Source organism: Kogia breviceps, chromosome 11 (genome assembly GCF_026419965.1).
Source record: "Kogia breviceps isolate mKogBre1 chromosome 11, mKogBre1 haplotype 1, whole genome shotgun sequence".
NCBI lineage: Eukaryota > Metazoa > Chordata > Mammalia > Artiodactyla > Physeteridae > Kogia > Kogia breviceps.
Window position 1 is genome coordinate 102,627,485 of NC_081320.1, and position 25,661 is coordinate 102,653,145.

The 25,661-nt window shown below is 57.9% G+C and overlaps 1 protein-coding gene across 3 annotated transcripts in view; it reads right to left on the reverse strand.

The window, feature by feature from the left end:
* Positions 1-2,229: 2,229 nt before the first annotated feature.
* The window catches only part of TPO (thyroid peroxidase), a 32,847-nt gene continuing 9,415 nt past the window's right edge, over positions 2,230-25,661 (reverse strand). Inside the window, exons 4-14 of one of the 3 annotated variants that reach the window (XM_059078841.1) lie at positions 23,351-23,483; positions 19,516-19,645; positions 17,835-18,041; positions 16,203-16,721; positions 11,437-11,689; positions 10,720-10,890; positions 9,106-9,343; positions 8,385-8,593; positions 7,615-7,785; positions 3,018-3,149; positions 2,230-2,333 (exon numbers count right to left, since the gene is read on the reverse strand). In XM_059078841.1, coding sequence (XP_058934824.1) covers positions 2,230-2,333; positions 3,018-3,149; positions 7,615-7,785; positions 8,385-8,593; positions 9,106-9,343; positions 10,720-10,890; positions 11,437-11,689; positions 16,203-16,721; positions 17,835-18,041; positions 19,516-19,645; positions 23,351-23,483 — 2,267 coding nt within the window. The remainder of the gene's footprint in view (positions 2,334-3,017; positions 3,150-7,614; positions 7,786-8,384; positions 8,594-9,105; positions 9,344-10,719; positions 10,891-11,436; positions 11,690-16,202; positions 16,722-17,834; positions 18,042-19,515; positions 19,646-23,350; positions 23,484-25,661) is intronic. The other 2 variants (XM_059078842.1, XM_067008239.1) reach the window with 2 other exon arrangements.

Consider the following 25,661-nt stretch of genomic DNA (forward strand, 5'->3'; position numbering starts at 1 on the left):
CAGCTTTTCACGGTGGGAGCATTTAGTAGATACGATTATAGAACCCAGCTGGTTTGGGGGTGTTCGCCTAGGGCCCATCTCATTTTTATTGCGTAACTGATTTCGTGGTTACCTAAGGGTTTTAATTATCGATAACATCTAAGCTTTTAAGGCCAAGTGATTCTGAAAACGTGGGGGATATTTTCTGACACCACCCTCATCTAAAACTCCAGACGCCATTTGCAGTCACCGTTACGTCATCTTCTCCCAGTGCAGGGGAGCAGCGGGGCCTTGAGGACAAGGCAGGTGTAGAATGCTCAGCGATTAGTCAAAGTAACCGTCCTGAGGGTGACTCAGCCCCAGTCAGAGCCGACCTTGAGGACCAGAGGAGGCCCGATGGGTGGCCAGGGGCGCAGGCCTCAGACCCAGGCCGCCTCAGGCAGCGGTCTCAGTGTGTGGGGGTTGCTGGGGCTGGAGGGTGCGGACAGTAAGCATCTGCTCTCTCACAGGTGGGGGTCTAGACGTGAGACCCAGGTGTGGGCAGGGCTGGTTCCTCTGAGGCCGAGGCCCCCCTGCTCCCTCCTGCTGCTTTGCTGACGAGCCTGGGTGACCCTTGGCTCCAGGTGCGTCACGCGGATCTCCGTCTCCACGCTCACTGGCCTTTCCCGTGCATCCGCGTCCCAGCTCCCCGTTCACAAGGACACCAGTCCTGTGGGTTAGGACCCACCTGCTCCAGCACGATCTCATCTTAACCAATTTCATGTGCAATGACCCTGTTTCCAGAAAAGGTCACGTTCCACCATACTAGAGGTTAGGACGGGCACACGTGAGTTTGGGGGGCGCCGTCAGCCCATAATGGGTACTCGCCATGGAAAGGAAGACTGAGACAGCGACTAAAATTACTCAGCGTATCTGACACGTGACTCGCGGCTGTTCTACAGGCTTGTAATTTGGAGAAAGAATTTCTCCGTGGCATCTGAACTATGGCAGATATTAGTGCAGTCAGAAGCTGTGTGTCACCGAAATGTCATTCACCTGGAGATCACAGGCTTGTGTCATCTGAAGTCTGGGTGGCAGAGAGCATCCTGGAGTATGAAAGAAACGGACCTGGACTTACGACTGCATCTTGGCAGGGGGCAGAGTAGGACGGGGGGGGGTCACAGACACAGAGGCCCCCCTTCCAGGTTCTTGGAATAAACGAAAAGGCCGTGACCCTCAACTATGGATGAGACTCAATGACTGACCAAAGCCGTGACGTCAGTCCTGAGGCCTGATCGCTGAGGTCCAGGGTTCTGAGTATGAGGAACCCATTCCTGTAAGATGAGCAACGCCACGGGGAGAAGTTCCCTTTGGGGCCCAGCAGCTGGCGGTTCTGAACGTGTCAAGGAGTCTCTAGAAACGACGGGGGTGTGAAGCGTTGAGCTCACCAGGAAGATGGGACGCGAACCAAAGGCCCTCCGGGGGCAGAGGGTCGGGGTGACACGAGGATGGACCCGGCCCGGCGCTGCGCCCGAGTCACAGCACCAGGGGTTCTGCAGCTGGGCGGAGGGGACGCGGCCCGAGGGTGTCCGGAAGGTCGGCCCAGCTCAGAGGCCAGAGAGGCCGCGGCCTGCGTCTGCTGCTGGCCCCCAGTGGCTTCCAGGCGGTCTCTACTAACTGCACACTAGAAAACTGAGCAGCGCCGGGTCTGCCTCCCAAAACCTGGCAGATGGGAGGCAGCAGCGAAGGGTGAGGACGGAGTGGAGAGGCCCCCCCGGAGGAGGCCCCGGCTCAGCTCTCAGTCCACAAACATGCAGATCCAGCCACCAAAGGCCTCAACGGCTGGGCCATTTTTAACATAAAGGTTCCCCTTTCAATTTCCCAGTTTCCCCAGAGTTTGCTCTTGAGGGAGGGGAGAGAAATGAACAATAAGGCTTTTACCCAGGGATGACCTTTTTTCTCTGAGAAACCTTTGTAAGAACCTTTACTCCTAACGCGAGAGACTTTCAACACAATCATTTAATGTGACCGAGAATCCAGTACCCCCGAGTCTCCACCCACAGATGTCGATACCCTCTGATGTGTACCAACGGTCACCCCACTTTCATATTTGGAGCAGAATGAAAGAGCCAGAAAGGCTAACACTTTGCACAAAGCAGCTCTGGAGAGAGACGGGTTTGGACGCCGGTGCTGTCTACTGGTTGCAGAAAAATAAAGCAGCAGCATCACCAGCCGGGCCCATCGGAGCGGAAGCTGCTGAAAAGTGGGGACTTACCACCTGCAAACCACCATCCAGGTGAGGCCGGCCAGGCCACAGATGAGCACGGCGCCCAGCACGATGGAGACCGTGGACGCCCGCGGGAGCCTCCCAGAGTCTGGAGCAAGGACAGAGCCAGCCGGTGAGCCTGCCCGGCTGAGGGCAGCGGCCAGTGTGCCCTCCCAAACCCCAGCCCAACCCCCAGCCGCCGCCCGAGCATCCCTGACCCTGGGAAACCAAGTTCCTCTGGGTAATTTTCCTTCCGCGGACCTCCTTGCTCTGCCCCGTGGCTGTCCATCCCCTGCTGTCTTTGCTGTACTTGGAGTTGAGCTCTGCTCTGTACTGAGCTCTCCTTTCCCTACTGCAGGAGCTTTAATAAAATGTCTTGCCATTTTAACAGGTCCCGCTGCATAGTTTTTCTTCTAGAGGAGCTGGAAGCCAAGTTACGATTTCTAGATTTGCAGCTGAGTGGCTGTGTGACCCTGAGCCAGCCCCTTACCCTCTCTGTTCCGCACATGGGGATCAAACTTCGTGCTTCCCTCCGGGAGATAATTCACGGGGGGGGGGGGGGGGAAACTAGCTGAGGGTCTGGAGCGAGCCCGCCCTGCCCAGGGTTTCACGGCGGTCCTGCGTCTCAGACACGACCTGGCCTCAGGTACGAACCGGCTGCCTCCCTGCTCCCACCCAGCATCAGAGGCCGTGGCAGCGCGGACACACGTGGCCGGAGGGTGACCCTTCAGGCACCCCCGCCTGTATGTCGACACCCCCTCCCAGCCTGGATGCCCGAGGGCCGTGGTCTCACCCACGCAGGTCCTGCCGTCCTCGCCGAGCACGTAGGGGTCGGTGCACTTGCACTGGAAGCCGCCCTTGGTGTTCTCGCACCGGGCGGACGCGTGGCACGGGGGTTCCGTCTCGTCTTCGCACTCGTCGATGTCTGCACACACGACGTGAGGTCAGGGCCAGCCTCTGCTCCCCCTCCCCACGAGGCCGGCCCCTCCCCAGCCCTGTCCTGTCCAGGAGCAGAGGGGCGTCACCCCACGTCGGGGCCGCGTCTCCTGGACCCCCGCACCTTGGAAAAGAGAACATCCCCTGATGTCCCGCGGCCGTTTCCCCCGCACCCCGCTTCTGCTCACGCCGGCCCTTCAGCCCCTCGGGAGTCAGCCCGGCCCGCGGCCACCCTCTGACCCGCTGGCCTGGCGCCTTCTCCTGGCCCGTCCGCGGTGGCCGCCTCGGGCCCGCCACCCCTCTGGCCTTGGTGCCAATGCAGACTCAGTTCCGTTCAGTTCAAATCTGCCGGGTGCTGCGGGGGCCGAGCGTGAGGCCGGGCCCCGGGGGTGCAGGCCACACAGGCCGGCGGGCCTCGCTCAGACGCGGGCACGTGGCCCCCTGGGGGGCGCTGGCACTTTGCACACTGAGCAGGGCTGCACCCTGGGCAGGACTCGAGAGCGGGCGGCACGGAGGCGGGTGAGGGCAAGTGGGGCCGACTCCGCCGCCCCGAGCGGCCCGCTTCCAGCCCCGCAGCCGGCTCTGGGCCTGGGCCTCCACCCACCGCCCCGCGGCGCCGGGAGCCGGCACCCGACACCCAGGCCCGCGCAGCACAGGTGGCCGTGGTGAGCCCCCCAGACGAGGAGCGCGTGCGGCCCCCGCGGTCTCCTTCTGTCGGAATCCACAGCCACGACCGGACCCCAGGTTCCTGTTTCCAAATACCATGCTATCTTTTCTGGCTCATTTCAGGAAGGAAGCGGCAGAACGTCAGGAGAGGAGACGTGTCCTGAATACACGCCGTTCAACCACCTCCCATTAGCAAACGTCGCACGCGTGTGTCCTCGTAGGTGGCCCTTGTTCTGAGGGAGTGAAGTGAACGTGTCAGCCTCTGCTGCCGGCTGAGCCCCTCGCTCCGTCCTGGACACAGGGCTGCAGACGGGGCGCTTGAAACAAAGCAGGCTCCTTCTCTCCCGGTTCTGGAGGCCTGGAGTCCGCACGTGGCCCTGAGCTCACTCGGGGGGAAGCATCGCTCCCGGTCTCCCCCGGCTCCCGGGGCTGCTGGCCGTCTCGGCTTCCTCGGCCTGGCCGCATGTCCCCCGTCCGCCGTCCTCACGTGGCCGTCTTCCCCCCGTGCCTGTCCCCCTCCTAGGGGGAAACCAGTCCTCCTGGACCATGGCCCACCCTGCTGGCCTCGCTTGAACTTGACTGCACCTGCAAGGACCCTATTCCTAACAAGGCCACATCTGAGGTCCTGCGGTTTAGGACTTCAGCCTACCTTCTTGGGGGACGCAATGCATCGTCTCTCACTGCACGGGTCAGGTGCTTCCCATCAGAAGCCAGAGCGGGGACTGGAGGGTCTGGTCTCCTGGTCCGGGGAGTCCACCCAGAACGTGTGGCAGCCCCACACGGGAGGCGAGGACCGCCTCGAGCCTGTGTGTCCCCAGGTCCCCACGTCAGTCTGCACCATGGCCGTGGCTCCTCCTACCGGGACAGGTTACCTCCCAGGGAGAGCGGAAGACCACACCCCCAGGCCCAGCTTCAAACCTCTGCACGATGTTCCATTTCCCTCAGCACAGCTGGGCCGACGGCAAACCTCACTCGCCCTGTAGGTGCAGCAACGTTTACCTGTGTTCATTTATTACAGAACCTCTCGGCAATAACGAGTGAAAAGCCACGGCCACGTTGCTTTTTATCCGTTCTGAATTCACGACTTTAAAGCCCTCGAAAGAGACTCATTGCGCTCATTTGCTGATTTTTTTTTTAATGTGATGATTTGGGGGGCTAAGCAGGACTTGAGCAGAGAAGAGAGAACGAGTGTCCTTAGATTTTGTGGATTAGATGTTCAGTTAAGCTGTCGCCGCCCTTTCTGCAGCCACGGACGTGCAGGTAAGCGATTCCGCTGAGGACGGGCTGCAGCCCTTCTGTCACATCCATTCACAGTGGAAGTAAAACTCCCTCCCTGCTACATTCCAGAGGCATTTTTTTCCCTCGCAATTCCTGGCTTTGAAACTTCTGGTAGAGGCACAGATCAGGCGAAAAATATCTGTGTAAAGGAGCGAGTGCATTTGTACCGGGGCTGGCCCTCATCCTGCTTCGTGTCATATACTTACGTTAAAGATATTCTGCCGTAATCATCGATGCGTTCAGACAAAGACACGGGGTTGTATAAACAGAGTCAGTACCCTCCTCCCTGGTCCTATGTCGCTGTGCCCACGTGACCGCGATTAACGAGCTCCCGTCTCCATGGGACACTCATCAATGGCGAAATAAATAGGACCCACTGCCGTCGAAAGTGGGTTCTCACTCTCCGCACGGCTCTGTACCTCGCGCGTTTACTTAGTGACGGTCTGATACGTGCCTTGCACATGCTCTCGGGGAGCGGTTAGCTGTTAGTATGAAAAATTACGTTAGAAAGACAGGAGGCGGGGGGATGACTGGGAGGTGGGAGGACGTCGGGAGTAGAAGAGCGACGCCGGCATCGTTCGGAGCATCGCGAGGGCACGGAAGACCTCCCTGGCGGAGACAGCCTGAGCTGGGAGTTGCAGCGTATCCAGGGGCAGCGGGTGAGCCCGAGGCGCTGACCCTCCTTTACTCTCCGGTTCTAAGCTTCTCTCCTTTTTTATTCGTTCCTTGTGGACCCCTATGAATAGAGCTTCGGGGTCGTAAGTAGCTAAAACAAATAGCCAGCATGATACAGCGTAAAAGGTCCAGGGGTTTATTCACTAAAGATGGACGGCACACACGTGACGTTTATGCCTGGAGCATGGAGGGCACTCACCCCCCCACCGCGGGGCTCGTGTCCTTGTCCTGCCGACACCGGGACCAGCCCTGGGGAACATGGATGTTCCAATTCTGCAGCAGCACGAAGTGGAAACAACGCTAAAAACTTCCAGATGTGCTCTACTTTGGCTCCTGCAGGACGGTCTACAGAACAGAACTTTCGGGAACAACAGAAGAGGTGGTTAACGGAAGTAACAGGCGCATCCAGGCGCCGCCGCGTTCCACAGAGGTCGGGGCCCCTGTCACTTGAGGGCCCTGGAACGTGGCTCCCCGTCCAGCCTTCTCCTCCGAGCCCACCGTCGTTCACGACCAAACCCCGAGGAGATGTTTGAGGTGCCCGCCTCGGCTCCAGCCCACGTCCTCCTGGTGCGGATCTGGGAGTGTGAAGGCTGCTTAGCCGTGTGACCAGGGCTTTCCAGCCCAGCGCACTAGCTTTGGCCGTAAACTCCCTCAAACCCTCAAGTTTCCGATCTTGTGCATCCGCTCTCCTCCCAGTGGTGGCCTGGACGTCGCCCTGGAGCCCCTCTTTCTTTGCCTCCTTGTCCTTCTCTCTCAACCGGAGGGAGCGGCCTGGACCTTCCTGAGCCTGGTGCCCCGGGCTGAGTCTTGAGGGTCCCTGGGGCTCCGGCCTCTCCTGGGCTCTTCCTGTACTCTCCAGAGTCTAGAGGCGGCTGTGGCCCCTGTAACTTTCCAGGACACGTTTTGGAGTCCCCAGAATTGAACTGAACATTTTGTTACTGCGGTGAAACATACATACCACGCAATTCACCATCTTAATTATTTGTCAGTATGCCTCCTGGCCGCATTAAGTACGATCACGTGGTCGTCAACTGTGACCACCCTCCACCTCTGGAATTTTTTCATCTTCCCAAATCGAAACTGTAGAACGGAACACGTTGGGCCTTGTTTTCATTGCTCGTAAACCAGCCCGACTCTTGCATGGGTCCATCCCCTGCCCCTCTAGGGTCTTCCTAACGCAGCTTAGAGAGAAACGTGAGGGAGCTTCTCCCAGGGCACGAGGGAACCTTCCTGCTTCTGCTTGCCCGGTCCCGGCTCCGGCTCCTCCCAGGTGTCGGAAGACCGGGGCCCACAGCAAGGAGGAGGGTGAGGTCTCCCTGGAGACGGGCCACCACAGGTGGGGGCCCTGCTCTACTGATGCCTCCTGTGGAAACACTTCTGTTTCATTTGAGCACTGGCTCTGCAAGCTCCTTCCTGCAGGCCTCCCTGAACTTCTAGCCTTTTCCTCCTCCTGTCCTTCCCTGGTCACCCCATGGGCATGTCGTGAGGTGACCGTCTTGGTGCTTCATTTTCTAGAAAGACATCGACTTAGGAACATGGGCCACTGGGGAGGGGATACTTTATTTCCATGCAGAGAGTTCCTGGAACATAATAATACTGGGAGACACCTTTGGTTGAATGACATTTATGTATGTTTTTATTTGGGGTTTCCTTTCAGGTTTTCTTTAAATTGAAGGATAGTTGCTATACGGTATTATATAAGTTACCAGTGTACAGTATAGTGATTCACAATTTTTAAGGTTATTTATTTTTAAAGGACATTTACTCTTAATTTGTATTTAAAAGATGCAGACTCCAGGGTCAAGTCACGAAAAGACACCTGTTAAACGACTGACCTTTACAGACCGGAGGCTGGGAATCCCATCCTCGGCGGGTGCAGGCAATTTGCTCCGGCCCTTGGAGCTGGAATCCATGGCGACAGGAAAACACCAGCACGCGCCTTCCAGACTCCTCACACAGCAGGAAGTCCCCGTCCTCCACTTTGTCCGGGAAGCCACAGGCATCCTCTGGGCCAGGTTGACAGGTACATACGGTCGATGCCGGACCCCTTTCTTTGCCCTCCTCGGGGGCTGCATCCCCCGACTGGCCTCCCAAGGGGCTCACGTCAGCAATCTCCTTCCCTCCAGGTGGGACACAGCAGGGACCCTCTCAGCACCGACCCCCTGCGGCAAAGTCACACCTCTAACCCTTCCCCACGTATGGGCCGTGACCAGCCTTCCCCACCCACCCCGTCGAAACCGCTTTAATTGAGGGCGACCACGGCCCTCGCCGCACAAGGCAGGCTGGATCTCGGCCCCTCTCCCCTTCCGACCACAGCGGAGCTCACCGTCGGCCGGCCCTCCCGCGGCTGGGACCCGAGACACAGTTGCTCCGCTGGCAGGTTCGGGCCAGTGCGGTCCCCAGGAGGGGCTGAGGGGGGCTTCGCCTCACACCCGCGCCTTCCCCACCGAGGAGGTCGCGCCCGGGACCCAGCAGGGCGGGGAGCCTCTTCCCTCGCCCCCCGCGCCCCCGAGAGGATTTGAAGCAGCTGCTCCCAGGAGCCGTGTGACTCCCGGGAGACCCCGTCCGTGACCCTGTATTAGAGATGCTCCCGGTTCGCGGCTACCTGGAGGAGGGGCCTCCCTCCACGCGCCCAGGTGCATCCCCGGGATGCTGTCGCACGACTCGAACTCCCGGGGCCACGTCCCGACCCGGAAGGCATCGCGAGGCACGCGGGAGAGGCCGGTGTTGTCGCAGATGACGCGGGACAGAGAGTGCCGGCCCAGCTCCTGCCTCTGGGCTTCCGTGAACACCGCCTGGTTCTCCCACCAGAACCTCCAGGAGGACAGCCGTGAGGACACGTGAGAGCCCAGTCCCTGGCACGCCGACCGCTGCTGCCCGCCCTCTGTGCCCACGCCCCGCGGCACCGGAGGCCGGGCGCGCCCCGGGGAGGAGAGGGGCCCGGACGGCGCCGGAGGACCGTGCTTTACGTTTAGGGGCCCACCGTCCCGCTCGGCTGCACTGACTGTCCCTGGGTGCAGAGCTGCCTCTACAACACGAGTGAGGAGGGCGGAACCCAGCCTTCGGGAGGCCCCTGCGCCTGCCCTGCGGGACGCGCCCTGAGGCCCCTCCCCGCAGGCTCTCCGCTGGCCCCATCGCCAGGGGAATTCGGCTTCTGGGAAACTGTCTCACTTTCCTCCCAAGAGGCTGCATCGCTGACTAAGCCCCCCGCTGCTGACCCGAAGGCCACGGAGCACCGCTCTCCGCCACACAGAGCCCCGCTTCCTGCGCGGGACCACCGTCAGCACCGAACAGCCGCCGCGTCCCCGCCGGTCCCGGGCACCTACCGGTCGCCGTCCCTCAGGTTCCTCATTTGCTTTCCGATGATGCAGGCAAACAGCGGGCCCGTCCGTGCCCCGGGGAGGACTCTCTCGGCTAAGCCCCCAAGCCACACGTCCACGTTGGCCGGGTGGCCGTACAGGCCCAGGATCTTGTCGGCCACACTCCTGTTGCCGGTGGCGGCTCTCAGGTCGGCCCGGGTCTCCAGCCGGGACAAGCCGCAGAACTCCCGCCACTCGTTGTAACCTGTGCGGGGAGAGGGCCGAGGCCGCCCTACTCGGGATCCGGACGGTCCCCAGCCGCCCCGCCGGCTGTGGGCCACCGGGACCGGGGGCTCTGGCCACAGGGTCCCCGCCTCAGATCCACCTTGCCCCCGCGGCCTGCAGACCTCCCGGTCGGAATATTCCAGCACGGGCGGCAGGGCCTTACTGAGAGTTTGTCCACAAACCGGCCAGGCGTCATGCCTGGGGACAAGGCTGAATCCCACACACCCGAGTGGGTCTCACTTGTACCCGCTTCTCATCTCTGCTGAGCAGTGAGGCCAGTACTCACCTGCCGTATCCCCGTCCCCACAGGAGTGGCCAAAGTACGGGCACCGGCACCCTCCTTCCGCACAGGCGCGCGCGCGCACAGACACACATGCGCAGATACGCACAGGCGTGTGCACACGCGCACACACGCACACACGCAGAGACATACACACACACGCAGAGACACACGCACAGAGACACACGCACAGGCACACACATGCACAGACACACACATGCACAGACGCACGGACATACAGACATATGCACATAGAGACACACGCACAGACACATAGACCTACACAGAGACATACAGACACACACACACACAGACACACGCACAGACGCACAGACACACACACGCACACGCACACAGGGAGAGCCACGGAAAGGACCACGTCTGTCTGACTCTGGGTTGCAGCGCCCTCCTGGTCTCTGGCGCTCCCAGGACCCTCCCAGCCGCTGGCCGCTGGGGACTCAGCCTCCTCGTCCTCTTGCCTGGTGTCCACCCTGACCGCGCACCCAGCCCCTCGGCCGTCTCTGGCTCTGCCGGGCCGCTGGCCCCCCCATCCTCCCCTGCTCCGCACCCCACTGCTCTCAGGGCCCGCCTCCTCCAGACCCTCCATCCGTCCTCAAGACGACGGCGCGTGAACCCTCGCCTTACACGCCGTCTGGGTCTGACCAGAAGCTCGCCAAGGCTCCCCGTCATTTCCTCTCTGGTGATGTGCTCTGCGGCCCGCGGTCCTTTTGGCAAGACTGGGTCTCGTTTTATGCCCGGGGCCTCAAACACGGCAGACCCCCGGGCAGACCCCCCGACCGAAGTGCCGCATAAGCGCGGGGACACAAGGCAGCGCGTTGCGACTGGGCCAGTTCCCCGCGGGGCGCTGAGGTGTCGGGACGCAGAAAAGCGGGGCTGGGGGGCTCGCGCTCAGACTAAGCAGAACTAGAGGAAAGGATCCCCTCTTTTCCAGTTACAATGGGAGGGGCTCCAGAGGCTTTCAAAGCCACTTCTCAGACGTTGGCAGTAGGTCCGAGATACATTAGAACAGCAGCTCATCTGGCAGCTCCCGCAGGAAAGGAACCACGAGGGCCCACCTGGCAGGCCGTGGTCCCGGCCCCTCTGCAGGTTGATGGATGCCAGGTCCAGGGTCCCCGGGTCCGACAGCACAAAGAGCCTCTCTGTCAGCTCCTCGTTCATCAGCTGGTCCTGCACCTGCAGCTTGGCTGGCGTCGCCAGCAGGCCCCTCACGATGGGGTCCACACCGCCTGGAAACAGCACAGAGGAGGGATGCGCTTTCTCAGGTGAGGCTTGGGGAAACAGAACAGGTCTCAGATCGTAAACTACGCTGGTTCTGAACAAATGCCTCTCATGACCTCAGGAATTCACCTCCAGGGATTCCCAAGTTGCCTGTGCCCTTAGGGTGCTGCCTCGTGGTGGATTCGCCCCGTCAGGGCCCCAACGGGCCGGACCGTGACGTGTGTCTGAAGGAAACCAGGATGGAGCCTCAGGGGTGGAGGTTTTGTGCCTGTTTTTCAGCAGCAGAAACGTTACAGTTGAAGGGGGTGTTTGCTGAGCCTAAAGCCTAGACCAGTGAACAAGCCCCAGCCCGGCTGAGGGAGAGCGGGGCCGCCGCCAGGAGTTCTGGAGACTCAGAAACCCCGGAGAAAGCGTCTGATGACAGCATCGCTTTTAAAACCTCTTTGGATGCATTCCTTTTCTCCATGCCCGCTGGTGACCCAAGCACCTCCGGCCAGCGGGCAGGTGACCGCACACCTGGCTCCCCCTCCCAAGCGCGGCCCCGGGGTGCACACCTTCCTCAAGGAGCCGCCAGGGCCGGAAAAAGGCATCCCGCAGCGGCAGGAGCCCCAGGCGCTCCTGGAAGCGGGCGTCCAGCCGCCGCACCAGCGGGCGGACTGCGGCGTGTCCAAAGCGGAAGGCGGCCGTGGAGAACACGTTGGACACCGTAGGGTCCACGGCGGGGTCGTAGCCCCTGTAGGGGCCCACGTGCTGCCCGAAGGCCTCGGGGCCCAGGATTTTGGGGACGTAATCCCGCAGGGTGATGATCTGCGGAGAAAGGAGAGCGGGTGAGAGCCGGGGCAGCGGAGCCCCCGGCTGGCTGCGGGGTCACAGTCAGAGCGATGCCGGGTAGGGGGCTTCTTCCCGCACAAGCCTGGAGGTGCTGCATCTCCAGAGCTGTCACCGGGGGCCGTGCCACCCGGGGGCGCAGGGGAGCAGGTACAGGAACACCACCTATTCCGAATGAAGTCCTGAGCGCTCGGCTTTTACGGGGTCGTACGGGGCATGTCAGAGATGCCCCCGGACACCCTCCAGGCCAGGCCGGGCACGGACAACGAGGTGGACCCTCAGCGCGTGAAGAGGAACCAGGGAGGCTGCCGCCCCCCGCACTCCTTCAGAAACACGAAAAGGCTCCTGTCCAACAATCAGCCCCCTTTACTCCCACTTCACCTACGAGCCCTCCGTTAACACCAGGACCTAAAGCAAAAATCAGAAATCCAGTCCCTTCGCTGGGTTTGGGCGCCAGAGGCTGAAGGTTTAGACGAGGGTGAGCTGCAACCCCGTATCCCCCCCTTCTCAGCTGCGTGACTCTGGGAGGTCGACCTCTCTGAACCTGTTTCCTCTTCTGGAAAAACCTCTTCGAGTTTTTGTGAGAATAAAAAATATATGTATTAGATACGTGGTATTATATACAGACATTCTATGGAGTACAGGTATATATTATATACTGTATGGCTTTATACGTATCAGACATATGGTATCTTATACAGACATTATACGGAGTAGATGCGTATATTGTATATATGTATACATCCATGCATGGATGACTCCCTGCCCCCAGGTTTAAAAGAAATGATACACAACCTAAAGATCATATACGGTCGGAATGGCCTCCACGAATGAAAATGTAAGCAGGGACCAAGGTCCCTGTGTTGATGAACTGTCTCCATCAACACTTGTCAGTTCTTTGTAAAAGCCAGAGAAATACGACGGGAAGGGACCATCTGTAGTTTCAATGGGAAATGAATCTGTGCCGTGAGTTTTATAAATGAGTCTAAATTCCTACTTTCTGTCCCAGCCTGCAGTGGCGCATGGCATCCTGTACAATGAGGGGACAGGCCCTGACCCTGCGGAGGTGTCTTTGTATCAGAGGATGAAGTGAGAGGCACGGATACAATTGCTAATTTGACCAGGTCTCTGCAACAAAGGCTCAAATTGAACTCCTCCGAGAAAGGATTCTGGGCTTTTTAAGAGGCTATTCGGGAGGTTACAAGGCTAACTACACACCCAGGACGGTGATGGGCCCGGGGGGGGGAGGGGGAGGCGGCTGGGTCAGTGGGCACCAGGGTGGCCTCAGGCTCTGCCTGTGCAGATCTGCTCCCTGGGTGGGGGTGACCTGCGGTGACAGCGACTTCGTCTCCTGTGAAATGACAGCAGCACCGGATTCCTTGAGCTGTTCCTAGAATTAAGTCAGAGAATGACACAGGCTGAAGTGCCCTGTCAATGGTAAATCAGGTGCGATCACGGACCTTGTCATTTCTACTTGCCACGTGGCCCCAGGAAAATTTCACGCAAGGGTCTGCTTTTAGGGTCAATAGCATTTCTTTCAGCTGTAAAACTCAGGGTCAGATTGTTTTGATATTGAAGAGAATCTTTGGGTCCGTAAGCCACATGGAAATGAGGACTATAAACCAGTAGGAAAGCGTCTATCCTTGAGGGAAAGGCCCTACGATTCAGCTTATGGGCGTAGGAAGGGAACGTGTACCATTCTCAGAAACAACATGGAAGTAACAACAGAGCGGCTGCGTCCTTGTGGGCCATCCCTTCCAGACGACAGAGTGTGTCTTCCAAGCGCACAAGCCGGTACTTGCCAGGCCAGCGGAGGCCGCGGCCTCCGGGTGAAGGGCCCACGGAGCCCCTCGCACCGCTGCGTGCTGCCACCTCCGAGGCCTGGGCTGGGGAACGGGGGCCTGGCCGGGGTCTCTAGACTGAGATGCCGTCCCCGAGCTGGTTCCTGGATCTGAGCCAAGCACCCACGTGGCCGACCGGCACTCGGGAAGAGTTAGGACGTGATCACACAGAAGCCGCGCCGCCTCAGATGCTGCAGCTCCCCCCACCAGTCCGGGCTGCAGCCGTGCCTTCTCCCACCCCGCGAGGGCACGTGGCAGCGACCGCCTTTCCCACCGGCGTTCCCGAACTCCGATTGCTTCTGTCCCCAGCAGACGGGAGATCCTCTCTCTTCTCCGCCAGGGACGCGAGACAGCTTCACACTCAAATGGAAACCGTTTAGTGGCGGCTCCTCGCCCGCTCCCTAACTTGGGCTCCACCTGTGACCCCGGAGGACGCAGAGCCTGACGTCACAGGCTGGCAAGGCTCCTCTCGTCCCCGAAGCAGCTACTTCAGAGAGCGGAGGGCGCCCTGCATCCACCCCACACGTCATGCCTGCTCGACCTTGGAGCACAGCCCCCATCACCAGTCTCTCACAATCTGGTCCGAAACGTAACTGGAAGTGATTTTGCCTAAATGCGTGGATCTCTCCCCAGGGTGAGGGCTGCAGCTCTGTCTCGCTCTGATCTGCGGGGCCCGAACCCTCCTTTGGAATTGCCAGGACAATGCTGAAAGCCCTCCCGGCGGTTCCTCACCCGCTGCGCGCGCGCTGCCGCTGAGACACTCAAGGCCCAGCGAAGCGCTCCTCCCTGCCGTTTCTCAGGGCCAAGGTCGTACTTATTATCTCGCTATTTGAGAAGCACAGGAGCCACACGACGTTATTTCCAGGCCAGCAGGGGTTCTCAGAATTCTCAAATGTAAGCACCCCTAATGTATGAGTCTAGGGCCGCGTGCACCCAGATAACCCCCCCCCCCACACACACACACACTCCGTCCCCACTGCAGGGGCGCACGGTGGTCTGGTCGTGGAGCCTCTTCCCCGGGAGGGTCCACGTGGATCTGAGATCCAGCCACTCAGCTCGGGCCCCTGCGCCCACTCAGTTCTTGTGCGTTTAAAGAAAGTTGAAGGAGCATCCGGCTCTCGGGGAGACAGCAGGGCAGGACTCCCGGCATTGTTCCTGGGATCTGGTCTACGCTCATGAATTCACATGGTGAAGCACCTCTTAGAGCCAGGCTGGGGCCAGGTGCCGGCAAGCCATTAAACAAGAGAGAATCTCTGTCTCCCTGGAGCTGACATTCGGGGGAGGGGCACAGAGGGAACCAAAACAACAACAACCCGGAAAGAGGCGCGATCCCGGGACTTATTTCACCAGTGAGCTGAGGGAGAAGGACGGCTCGGAAGTGGGGACCTCCTCCTAACGCCTCCCGACTGGCCAGGCCACTCTGCTCAAGGAGGTCAGGTGAGGGCTGACGGATGAGGGTCCTTGATTGTTACTTAAAACCATCACAAGACTCCTGGCCGTGCTGCACTCAAATTCCCCCTCCACAAATTCCTGTGCCTTTTTCTTTTTTTATTTTATCAATCCTGTGTGTTCACCTCTGTCAGCTCGTTTACACTAAGCTGCATTGTTCATCCGGGCAGCAGGCAGACTGTTTGTCAGATGCCCGGTTTATAGTCTACCTACCGCGCCATGCAAACACACACACACACACTCCACAAGCCCACTCATCCAGGGTCGGGGCTCACCCAAAGCACCCTGGTATTAAAACCCTGACGTCCTTCCTCGGCCGGTGAAGAATCACAACCCCCCAACTGCTGCCCAGCCTCTCCTGGACCACGTCCAAGTCCCCTAACCCACCAACATCTATGGGGTGGCGCCGGGCACAGCAGGGCTCTGTAGCCTCTGCTCTAACCCCTGGGTGGCTGGGCCACAGTGGACCAAAGGTGGGCAAGGGGCAGGCAGTGCGGTCCCTGTGAGAACTTGGGCAAAAAGACCCAACTTCCTCCTTTGTAAAACAGGACTTACAGGGTCACCGAAGGGATAAAGGGATGCTATCAAGGGCCTGCTGTAGCGCCCAGATCAGAGACACACGACCAGCATCCACTGGTTTAAAACAAGGCTCTCCACCTTCATAACAGCCCTGTGAGACCAGTGGACTTAGTAAGGTTATTCGATGGACGTTAAGTAATTTTTCCAACATCACTCCATTATAACTGGCCAACCTGACACTCCACCCAGTATCCTCTGGGTCAAGATGAAAAATACCATAATAAATCCTTACTTTAACCTGCGAATGTGCAGATCTCATACAGATTGTCTTTCTTTACATTCTCTCCAAACTATCAAAATCACTGGTGGACACCCGTCTGAAAGGGTCGCCATGAGGACTACGTGAGTTAGAACCCTCAGAGCGCTTAGAATGGTCTGGATATCCGGGCAAGACCGGCCCGTGCCTGTTCCTACTGCTGTCAGTCTCCTGGGGGGATAATCCCCGCCAGCCCCCGAGCGGACCGGCAGCTCCCACGGGAGCGCCAGGGACCCAGTGCTGCAGACGCGAGCGGGGTTAATCTCGACGCAGGGCGTCCACCCACAAGGCTCCGCGCAGCGGGCGGGGGACCCACCAGACCCCCGCACGCACCCCGGCGGGGCGCCCGCGAGGCCCCTGCGCGTACCTGGTGCAGGGCGCCCACCACCTTGCGCGCCTCCTGGTAGGCGGTGTCCGCGCTCCAGTGCGCATTGAGGGCCTTGAGCGCGGCGGCCAGGCGGTTGTGCTCGCGCAGCCACAGCGTGTGCAGGGCCGCCAGGGCGGGGACCTCGCTGGCGCGGCCGTCGCCGGCCAGGAAGCAGGGCGCGCGGGCCCCGGGGGCGCCGGGCTGGGGCGCGCAGGCCGGGGGCGCGGGCGGCGGCGCGAAGGGCAGGAAGGCGCGGCCGGCGGCGTCCCGGTAGCGCGCGTTGACGCGCAGCAGCCCCTCGGCGCTGGTCCAGTTGCGCAGACGCCGCTCCGAGGCCGGGGAGCTGCCGTACACGGTGGACGCGTCCAGGAACGAGGTCAGCCCGTTCATCTGTTGGCGCGGGCTCACCCAGGACACGTTGCCGAAGAGGGCGCCTTGGGTCCCGGAGCCGCAGGTGGGTGACGAGCGGTAAAAGGGCAGACAGGCGGGGCCCGCGGCCGGCGAGGCGTTGGCCTGGAGCTGCGGGAAGGGCACGGCGGCTCAGCGCGGGTCCTGGGCCCCCTCCTCGGAGACGCCCGGCGCGCCGGGCCGCCCGCCTCCCCCCAGCACCGGCCTTCCTCTGCCCGCAGCCCAGGGGTCCCGTCCGCTCTCCTGCGGGCAGCCCTCCTCCTCCCAGGGCCTGGGCGGTTAGACTGGTCGGAATTCCCTTTGCTCTGACTGACGCAGCGTGTGGCGGCGCCCACTTCCCCCGCGCCCCCAGTTCTTCCCTTTGGTGTGTTCTGCTTTGCCTGGGGGGGCCACCTCTGCGGACGCCAGGGGCACCCCGCCCGCTGGCTCTCCTTGGCCCACCGGGAAGCTCCTCCTCCTTCCTAGCTCAGGGCGCCACGTGCGGAATCGCTGGCTGCTCAGCCAACGTTTCTGGGATAAATGTGAGCGAGGACCCCAAGCGCCAAGCAATCTCTGCTCCTAGGTAGAAAACGCCCCTTGCCAGCCTCGGAGATATTTTCTTAGAAGTAATTCAAAACCCTACCGGTATGTCTCTTGCCTTGCCGGTCGGAGGGGAAACCAGAACAATATTAACAGACAACAACAGCTCTGCAATCTCTGTCCAAAGTTCACGGCGCCTGCTCTGAATCTAGCGGTCGTGTCCCCAGCGGCTTGTCTGTTAGGTGTAAACGCGTGGCCAAGATTCAGGTCAGAGTGTGTTCTCTGCTTTGCTGTTTGTGACAGCGTAACAGCAGCAGCAAAACTGGAGACAGCTCCAGCGCCCCTCGGTAAGGAAACTTGGTTAAATAGAGGCCATGGTGCACACACGGTGGGATAGCGAGGGCCGTGACAACCCAGCCTCTGTCCGCGTAATGAGACGGAGACAAGTGTACGGACTGTTGCTAAGCGACCCATACCGGGCTCAGGACGTGCGTATAGCAGGACACAAAAAACGTAAGGTGTAAGCACATACACACATGTAACCTCATATACACATATATGTGCAGATAACTTCCGGCAGGAAACACCGGAAATTCATGACGGCTCTTACCCCCTGGGGACAGGACCAAAAGTGACTTGTGTCTGAGTTTTGAAGGCGGCGCCTGTTAGTTTCCTAGTAAAAATGAGGACGTTTAAAACTTCTACCTGTATGGGAAAACACGGGCTTCGGTTCTCACAGGTCCGCTGGCAGTCGGCCCCGCCCCCGAAGGCAGCGCGGCTGGCGCTCTGTGGCGTGAAGGCCAGGTCGTGGTCAGCGTACTGTCCCCACGCCGCCAGCAGGTCAGAGTAGTGGCCGTCCTCCGTCACAGCCTCGTTGGAAACGTGGATGACCTGCCTGCTCACCTCCCGGACCTGGGCGCACAGAGCGGCCGTCACGTGGGGGAGGCCGTCCCGCGGGCCCGGGGGAAGCAGACCCGTGGGGTGGGGCCGGCCCGGGGGCTCAGGGCTCCGCGCTCGTCCACAGGCCGCTGGCGCTCCTGGGGCGGGATGGGGGGCGGGATGGGGCCCCTGGAGGCCCGCCGGCTCTCCTCCCCGACATGCACGGGGGGTGATTTAGGGCCGGCCGAGTCGTCGTCTCCTCACTTGTAAAGAAACACGAAAATGCTGACCTCCGGGGGCTTTTCTTCGGGATTAAGCTGAGTCACCTAGTGGCTCGTGCCGTTTGGTGCTCGACCCGGAGGGCAGGGCCCGGCGCCCAGAGCGCGGTTGCCTGGCCCGAGTCAGAATTGCTTGGGGGCGGTGACGTCCTTTCTCCTTTCCGAACCAGGACGTCTACAGCTGTTAGGCCGTGCCCGTCCCGCCATTGCATTTGGGGGGCAGGCTTGCCTTCCGGTTTCACAGGCCCCAAAGGAGGGGAGTTTTGCCCCAGCAGGGGTCATACCCAGAGCTTCCCCAGCCCTGGTTCAGAGTATTCAGAGGATGAGACTTGGGGGTCTGAAAATGGCGAGATTTAGGTCAGGTTTGGGATTTTGAGTTGATGCTGTAGCGGGCTGAGACTCTGCGGGGGCCTCGGGATGGGGTAAACGCAGTCTGCGTGTGCAATGGATATGACTTCCAGGGCCAGAGGGTGGACTGGTAGGCAGGGTAATAATGGCCCCTGCAGAGGTCCATTCCCCCATCCCTGAGCCTGTGAATACATCACATGGCAAAGGGGACTTGGCAGATGTGGTCACTTTAAGGACCTCGCGATGGGGGTGAGCCTGGATTCCCGGGGGCTCTGATCTAACCACGTGGGTCCTTAGACTCTGAGACCTTCCTTGACTCAGGGGAGAGGTAACTTCAGAGAAGAGGCGCAGAGAGACGCAGCCTCGCTGGCTTGGGGAGGGGGGATAAGCCGAGGAATGTGGGGGCTACCCCCTGGTTTATTCACTGAAGCGGGCAGTCGAATTGGAGACAAATGATCCATGTTTGGACCCAAGCGATCAGTAGATCAGGTATGAGTTTGTCTGGCAAATGATTTGCCTCTGGGAGTACGTAGCAGTTATCATCTCTGCCACTTAAATGAGTGAGTTACTCAATTATAGGTGTCTTTGCACGTGTCTAGTCGTGCGCCTATTTGTAAGGAGTCGAAAGCTGGATGAAGCTTAACTCTGTGTCGTTCCACTCCCTGGCTGAGCGGCTCTGATCTGTAAGAGCCAAGTTCCCGAGCTATAAGGTGAGGAGCCCTTCTCCACCCCGCAGGGGCCGGGAGGCCCACCATATAGGCGCCCGCGCAGGGGCCGGCCCGACTGGGCGAGATCTCAGCAGAGCCTGGCTCCCTCCAAGGCGAGGGGAGGTTTGCTGCGTTCTGGGAAAGCAGTTCCAGCCCCGTTTCAGTAGCACTCACCGGGGGTAGGGGGAACCCGTTGTACAGGAAGTGTGGGTTCCAGCCTCTGGGTTCGCTGATGCCGTCCTCGTAGGCGGGGGGCAGCCACCGGGCCAGGGCTGTGTTGGCGGCTCCCCACCTCGGGTGGTCTCTGTGGAGACAGCGGGGCCCCATGTTCGAGTCGAGGAGGGACGAAGCCGCAGGGCCGATGCAGTGAACTGTCCCCAGGGACACCGTGGAGCCGGCGCCCCTGGGGTGATGATTGTAGAGGGTGAAGCCCCCTGTCCAGTGGGGACCACACGCCCCCGTGGTGCTGAGACGCTTCCCGGGCTGTAAGGGCACAGGTGGTCTCGAGGGAGCGGACTCCCAGAGCCACCAGGCACGTGCCCTCCCTCCGCAGCACCCGAACCTGGGGCGTCCTGCCCGTCCGTGCGTCTCCCACCTTCGCTGCCCGGTTTCCCCGCTTTTCCTCTGCAGGCTGCGTCTCACTCGGGAGCTCGCCGTGGGCACCTCCCGGGGCTCCAGACAGAGTCACACCTGAAACCCTGCCGTGCCGAACGCGCTCCCGTCAAAGCTGCTACGACCACCTGGGCAGGATGCCCTTTCCTATCGCCTGTATTTACCTTTAGGACAAAGTTTCTGCTAGAAAGTGGAATCTTTGGAACTTGCTGAAATGTCCTAAATGCAGAAGTGAGATGGTTGTATTAATACACTTGTTTGAATCGAAAATAAGTCAAGCTTTTTCCGAGAGAAAGTGTCAACAGTCTCACCTGGTTCCCGGATTTGGCAGTGAGCATGGGCTCAGCCAAGGAAGGTAAATGGGAATGTTTTCCGTAAACAGACTGATCTGCGGTTTCAAAATATATTTTGACAAAAATATAAAGTGCACGATGAGGCAAAGTTGTGTCTAATGATATTTTGATTTTACCGACTACTTTCGAGCATGACGTGCGAGTCACGCAGGTGCGTCTAAGTCAAAGGGACCCCGGGTATCAGTAAGAATCGGTGTGTCCCAGAAGTGTTTCCAGCAATGAGGAAATGAGACAAATGACTGGTAACTAGTCCTTGTGCAAGTCACATATGAATAGCAAACACATACGTATGTGATCACATATGTAAATGTATAAAATAAATACGTGACTATGTAACATTTAGAAAATACAAGAATAAAATGCCTAGAGAGCATATGTAAAAGTAAAGGACTATGTAAAAGGAGAAAATAAAATACTTTAATCATAAAATATCCTACATTTAGAAAAAAACCATCAGACAAACTAGAATGGAAACGTTAGTGCAAAGACAAAAGAAAAAAGGGGAATTTTCCGTTAGAGAAAAATTTGTTCTGTTTTTTAAAAATGGATTATTTGGGTACAAAATTGTTGTGGTATCCAAGGTCCCTCGGCCTTTATCAACGCATCCCTATGGCAATAATAGCCGTGCGGGTGTCTGGCGGTTGCAGAGTCTCCCACAAAGAGGGGAGTGAGGCTGGAGTTTGCAGGTGGACAGGAGACAATTTTGCTGGGTTCTTTGAGGTCGCGCAGCAAAAGCATCTGAATTGGAGAAGATTGGGATCTAGGCTTTCTAATATCCTTTCCAGCATCTGAGGTGTAGACACTCGCCACATTTAGGGACTGAAGTCTACAAGAATCGTGGCAAGCTAAAGGATTTTTAAAACTTTTAAAGTATTTGTAAATATAAATATTGAAGAATTAGTTGGTTTGTTTTGACACTAAATTGTTACACCATTTGAGACATAATGTCCACCCATCATTCTTCTACACGTGGGACTGCTTTGGATGCTCTGCCCAGAAGTAAAGGAACCATGGGCTGCTGAGAACTCTCTAAGCTCTTGTTTGAGGCAAGAGCCCACAGTTAAGGCAGGGACACCCCAGGGTTCCTGACGCTGGAGAAGAGGGACTTTCCTGCCCCTGTGGCTCACTCCCAGCCCTGCCGCTGTGACCAGGGGCCACTCAGGAATAAGTAGCAGTAGTTGGTGATGGCTACTTTTGCACATCTGAAGGGACAGCAAATGGGGGTGATTCCGGCTTTAATACTCCCTTGGTCTCCAGCACAACCAACGTGGCTTAATTTGCAAAACCATATGGGACAGTAATGCATTTAATCAGCTGCAGTAAGTCAGCTTTAATGCAGTGTCCTGACCGGTCACAGCTGGCTTGTCTTTATTGAAATTCCATAAAGTGCTGCTCTTTCACTCAATTAAGAATAATGAGGGCTTCCCTGGTGGCGCAGTGGTCGAGAGCCCGCCTGCCGATACGGGGGACGCGGGTTCGCGCCCCGGTCCGGGAGGATCCCACGTGCCGCGGAGCGGCTGGGCCCTTGCGCCATGGCCGCTGAGCCTGCGCGTCCGGAGCCTGTGCTCCGCGACGGGAGAGGCCGCGACGGTGAGAGGCCCGCGTACCGCAAAACAAACAAACAAACAGAAAAGAATAATGAGAATGTTAATTTAACTGCTCAGGGGATTGGTTTTGTCTGTTTGTGTTGTTTTCTGATTGACTGTCATGTTTCAGCAGCTCCCGGGACATCACATGGTTTCTGAGACCATCTCACCCTCTGGTCGGTCCGAGCCCAGCCGGCTCGGCAGGACCCAGGGGCACCATGTGGGGACCTCGCAGCCACCAGGCGGGGCCCCCTTCAGGCTTCCTGCGTTGCTCGGATGCTGCTAGGCCGCAGCAGGGTGACCGCGGCGGCCCCAGGGGGTCAGCTTTCACCAGCACGTGGGTCCTTTAGTAGATTTGGATCGACGACCACGTTGGAAATGGTCGCAGAGCTGACAACAAGCAGTTGACACGTCTCTGGAGGAGAGTTTCACGAGGGAGACAGGTGTCTGCCCCCCCCCACCCCCCGCGGCTCCACATTACTGGGATTTGTTTGAAACACCAGCTCCTCTCGCTCAGACACCAGGAGGCTGAAAATCTGCTCTGGGGGCTATTTTTATAACAAGTGGATGTGTGAACATTTGAGTTTGGTGTGGGCAGGTTTTGAACTAGCAAGTCTGAGCCTGCAGAGAGAAGGGGGCCGATACTCAGCAGCCCTTGTGTCTCATTTATAAAACAGTTAGCGAGGCTTCAGGGTGGTATCACTTGAGTTTTCTGAGCAGGTATGTTATGTTTGGGGCAGAAAAAAAAAGTATGAAGTCCCTGCTGGTCCTTTGGATCTAGTTGCTGTAAGTATTGTGACACAGATTCAATGGTCATCACGCAAGGAAAGAAGGGACTCGGCCTCCACCCACAGTCCCCTGGAAGGTGCCCCAGAGCCCGCCAGCAGGGAGCAGAGCCGGGAGGGGCGCCGTGGGCGGAGGAGAGCCCTGACCCCGGCCCTGCCGTCCATGACCCCCACAGCCACCTGCAAGCACAGTTTCCCCGGAACACGGCACATGGGGCCCCGGGGGCGCCGGGGGCCCACAGGTGGTTGGGGTCACCTGGGATGTTTGGGGGTTGCCCGAATGGACTGACCTTCTGGAAAGAGAGACCAGAGTATGAGACGGCCTGAGTCGGTGGCTGAGAGTGGACAGCAAATACACAGAGAAAGAAATGGAAGCAAGTTGGATGACCTCCGGGACGGACACCTGGGAAGGTTTATGATTAGCATCGCTGGTAGAAGTGGTAGCTGGCTGCCAGGGAGCTGAAGACCTTTAAAATCTGTGTCTTATTAAAGATACACAGAGAAGTATTGAAACATGGGCGTAGGAAGAGGCTTGACCAGTTCTTAATATAATGGAGTCAATATTGTACACTTTCTTTAATGAAACCTCAACCAATATGGAGACTCTGCCCTGATGGCACCTGTCATGTTCAAATACAACTTACAGGGGACACCGAGGGCACTGAGGAAGTACCTGTTGTTGCAGGCGCCCGTGATGAGCCTGTACTTGTTTGCCAGGCAGGTGTTTGGACATCTGGGGGGAAGCATGTAGGGCTGGCATCCGGACAGGTTTGCAATCGTTTTCAGTAGATCTTCTGATAAAACATCTAAGGAACAAACACCAAAGCTTCAGCCCTCTATTGTAATAACAAACCTACCCGACAGGGTAAATGTTCTAATGTGATCGGGATTCACGCAGAAAGGCCCCCGTTCTTTGCAGGAAGCCCTTCTCCTTGACATCACTCCTCTCTCGTTTAACCCCCTTGCGTGTCCTCATTGCTAGCAATGTGGGGTTTACAATCTATTTTTGCTTTGCGATCTTTCAGAAAAGCAATTCTGAGAGCTCTGAGCCCGGAGGTAAGCACTTCTCAGAGGCAGCCGCAGCCTCGCTCGTGGAATCTCCAGTGTTTGCCATGCTGCTCGGCTGAGGCTGGGGGTCCCCGCCCTGACCTCGGAGGACGGCGAATACCTGGCCTTTATCCTCCCCGCAGACCCTACCTCGGTCAAGTTTCCTAACAGTATCCATGTGTCCATCTACAAAACCCTTCATTTTTCCTTCATGTTGATGTTCGGTTCCTTCTTCTCATAAATCTTTCTAGGTTAGGGCCCCAGGAAACAGTCTCTTATTTTTTGCCAATTTTGTTGCTGTTTATTTGACAAATCAAAGCAAGGACCATTTCCTTGTCTGTTGGTAGAAGGAATCACTGGTTACTCTCCAAGATGGTTTGTATAAATCTTCAAAGACAATGCCATGAAACTGGCCAGATCCCGATGAAATCAAGAGAGAAAAACACTGGAAGACACACATCCCATTTTCAAAGCAGAGAGAAACAAAACCAGCTTAATTAATGTTCACTGAACAACCTCTATGGAATGACTGTATGTGGACAGTTAAATTAAGCTTAGACTACAATTTTTATTTATTCGATAGAGAAATACACATTCCTTAACAAGGTGAGGCTTCCTACCAGGAAATGCTCAAGCACATGCGAGAGTCTAACAGACAAAGTCCATGAGAAGAACCACAGTGGGACTTCCCTGGTGGCGCAGTGGTTAAGAACCCACCTGCCAATGCAGGGGACACGGGTTCGAGCCCTGGTCCGGGAAGATCCCACATGCTGCGGAGCAACTGAGCCCATGCGCCACAACTACTGAGCCCGTGCGCCACAACTACTGAGCCTGCGTGCCACAACTACTGAGCCCGCGTGCCTAGAGCCCGTGCTCCACAGCAAGAGAAGCCACCGCAATGAGAAGCCCGCGCACCGCAACGAAGAGTAGTCCCCACTCGCCGCAACTAGAGAAAGCCCGTACGCAGCAACGAAGACCCAACGCGGCCAAAAATAAATAAATTTATTTTTTTAAAAAAAGAACCACGATCATAGCTATGTTAATACAAAACCAATGTTAGGAAACATCCCTAGGGGAGGGGTGCCAAGATTTGATTGTAGATATGGTTTGGTGACGAACTGATGGGGAAACATTTGGATCCTTTCACTTTTATTAATTCTGAAATTTCTAGATTGGCTATGCCGATAGTGGAAATAATAGAAAACATCCTAGACTATGGGGTTCTTCAATCCTGCTCCACAGCCTGGACCAAACCCATCAGCCGAATACACCCGCAGACCTAGGCAATGGCCTCGCGACTCTACACCGTGAACCCGAGGCCGGCAGGACCTCTGAATGCAGTCACCGCTACTGGAGTCCCGGCTGCACCGAGACAGGATAGCGGACCAACGGTCCTTAGAGACAGTTTCCAACTGCTTCAATAAAAACATTTCAAATGGATCTCTGGTTGCTATAAAGTTGACTAAACTTAACTTCTAAGTTTAGTATCTGAGAATTCAGGTTAATCCCGATTTAGCTGAGTCTGTCTTATTCTAAAAGCTAAGTAAATCAGTATTAAACCAATCTACAGCTAATTGGGAGGAAAAACTCAGAGACCATGTAGCTCATGGCACCACATTGAAAAAAGTCTCCATAAGTTCATTAAAAATAATCTTGTTTTTAAATTCCTCATCATTGGACTTAGAAATATGCCTATGATCGAAATCCCTTTCACTCAGTATCTTCACGTCAACAGAGCCTTTGATGGGATGCAGCTCGCCCCTCGCGTTTGCCGCTTTGCCTGTGGCCAGCCGAGTGGACGGCCAGTGTTACTGCCCCATCTTAGGGAGGAGCACCCAGGGGCCCGGGCAGGACCCTGAGGCAGTTTTCTCAGGAGAAGCGGGGCTGCTGTCCTCGTCTCCCTGGAACACGCTGCGTCCCACAGAAGTGAGTTTCCG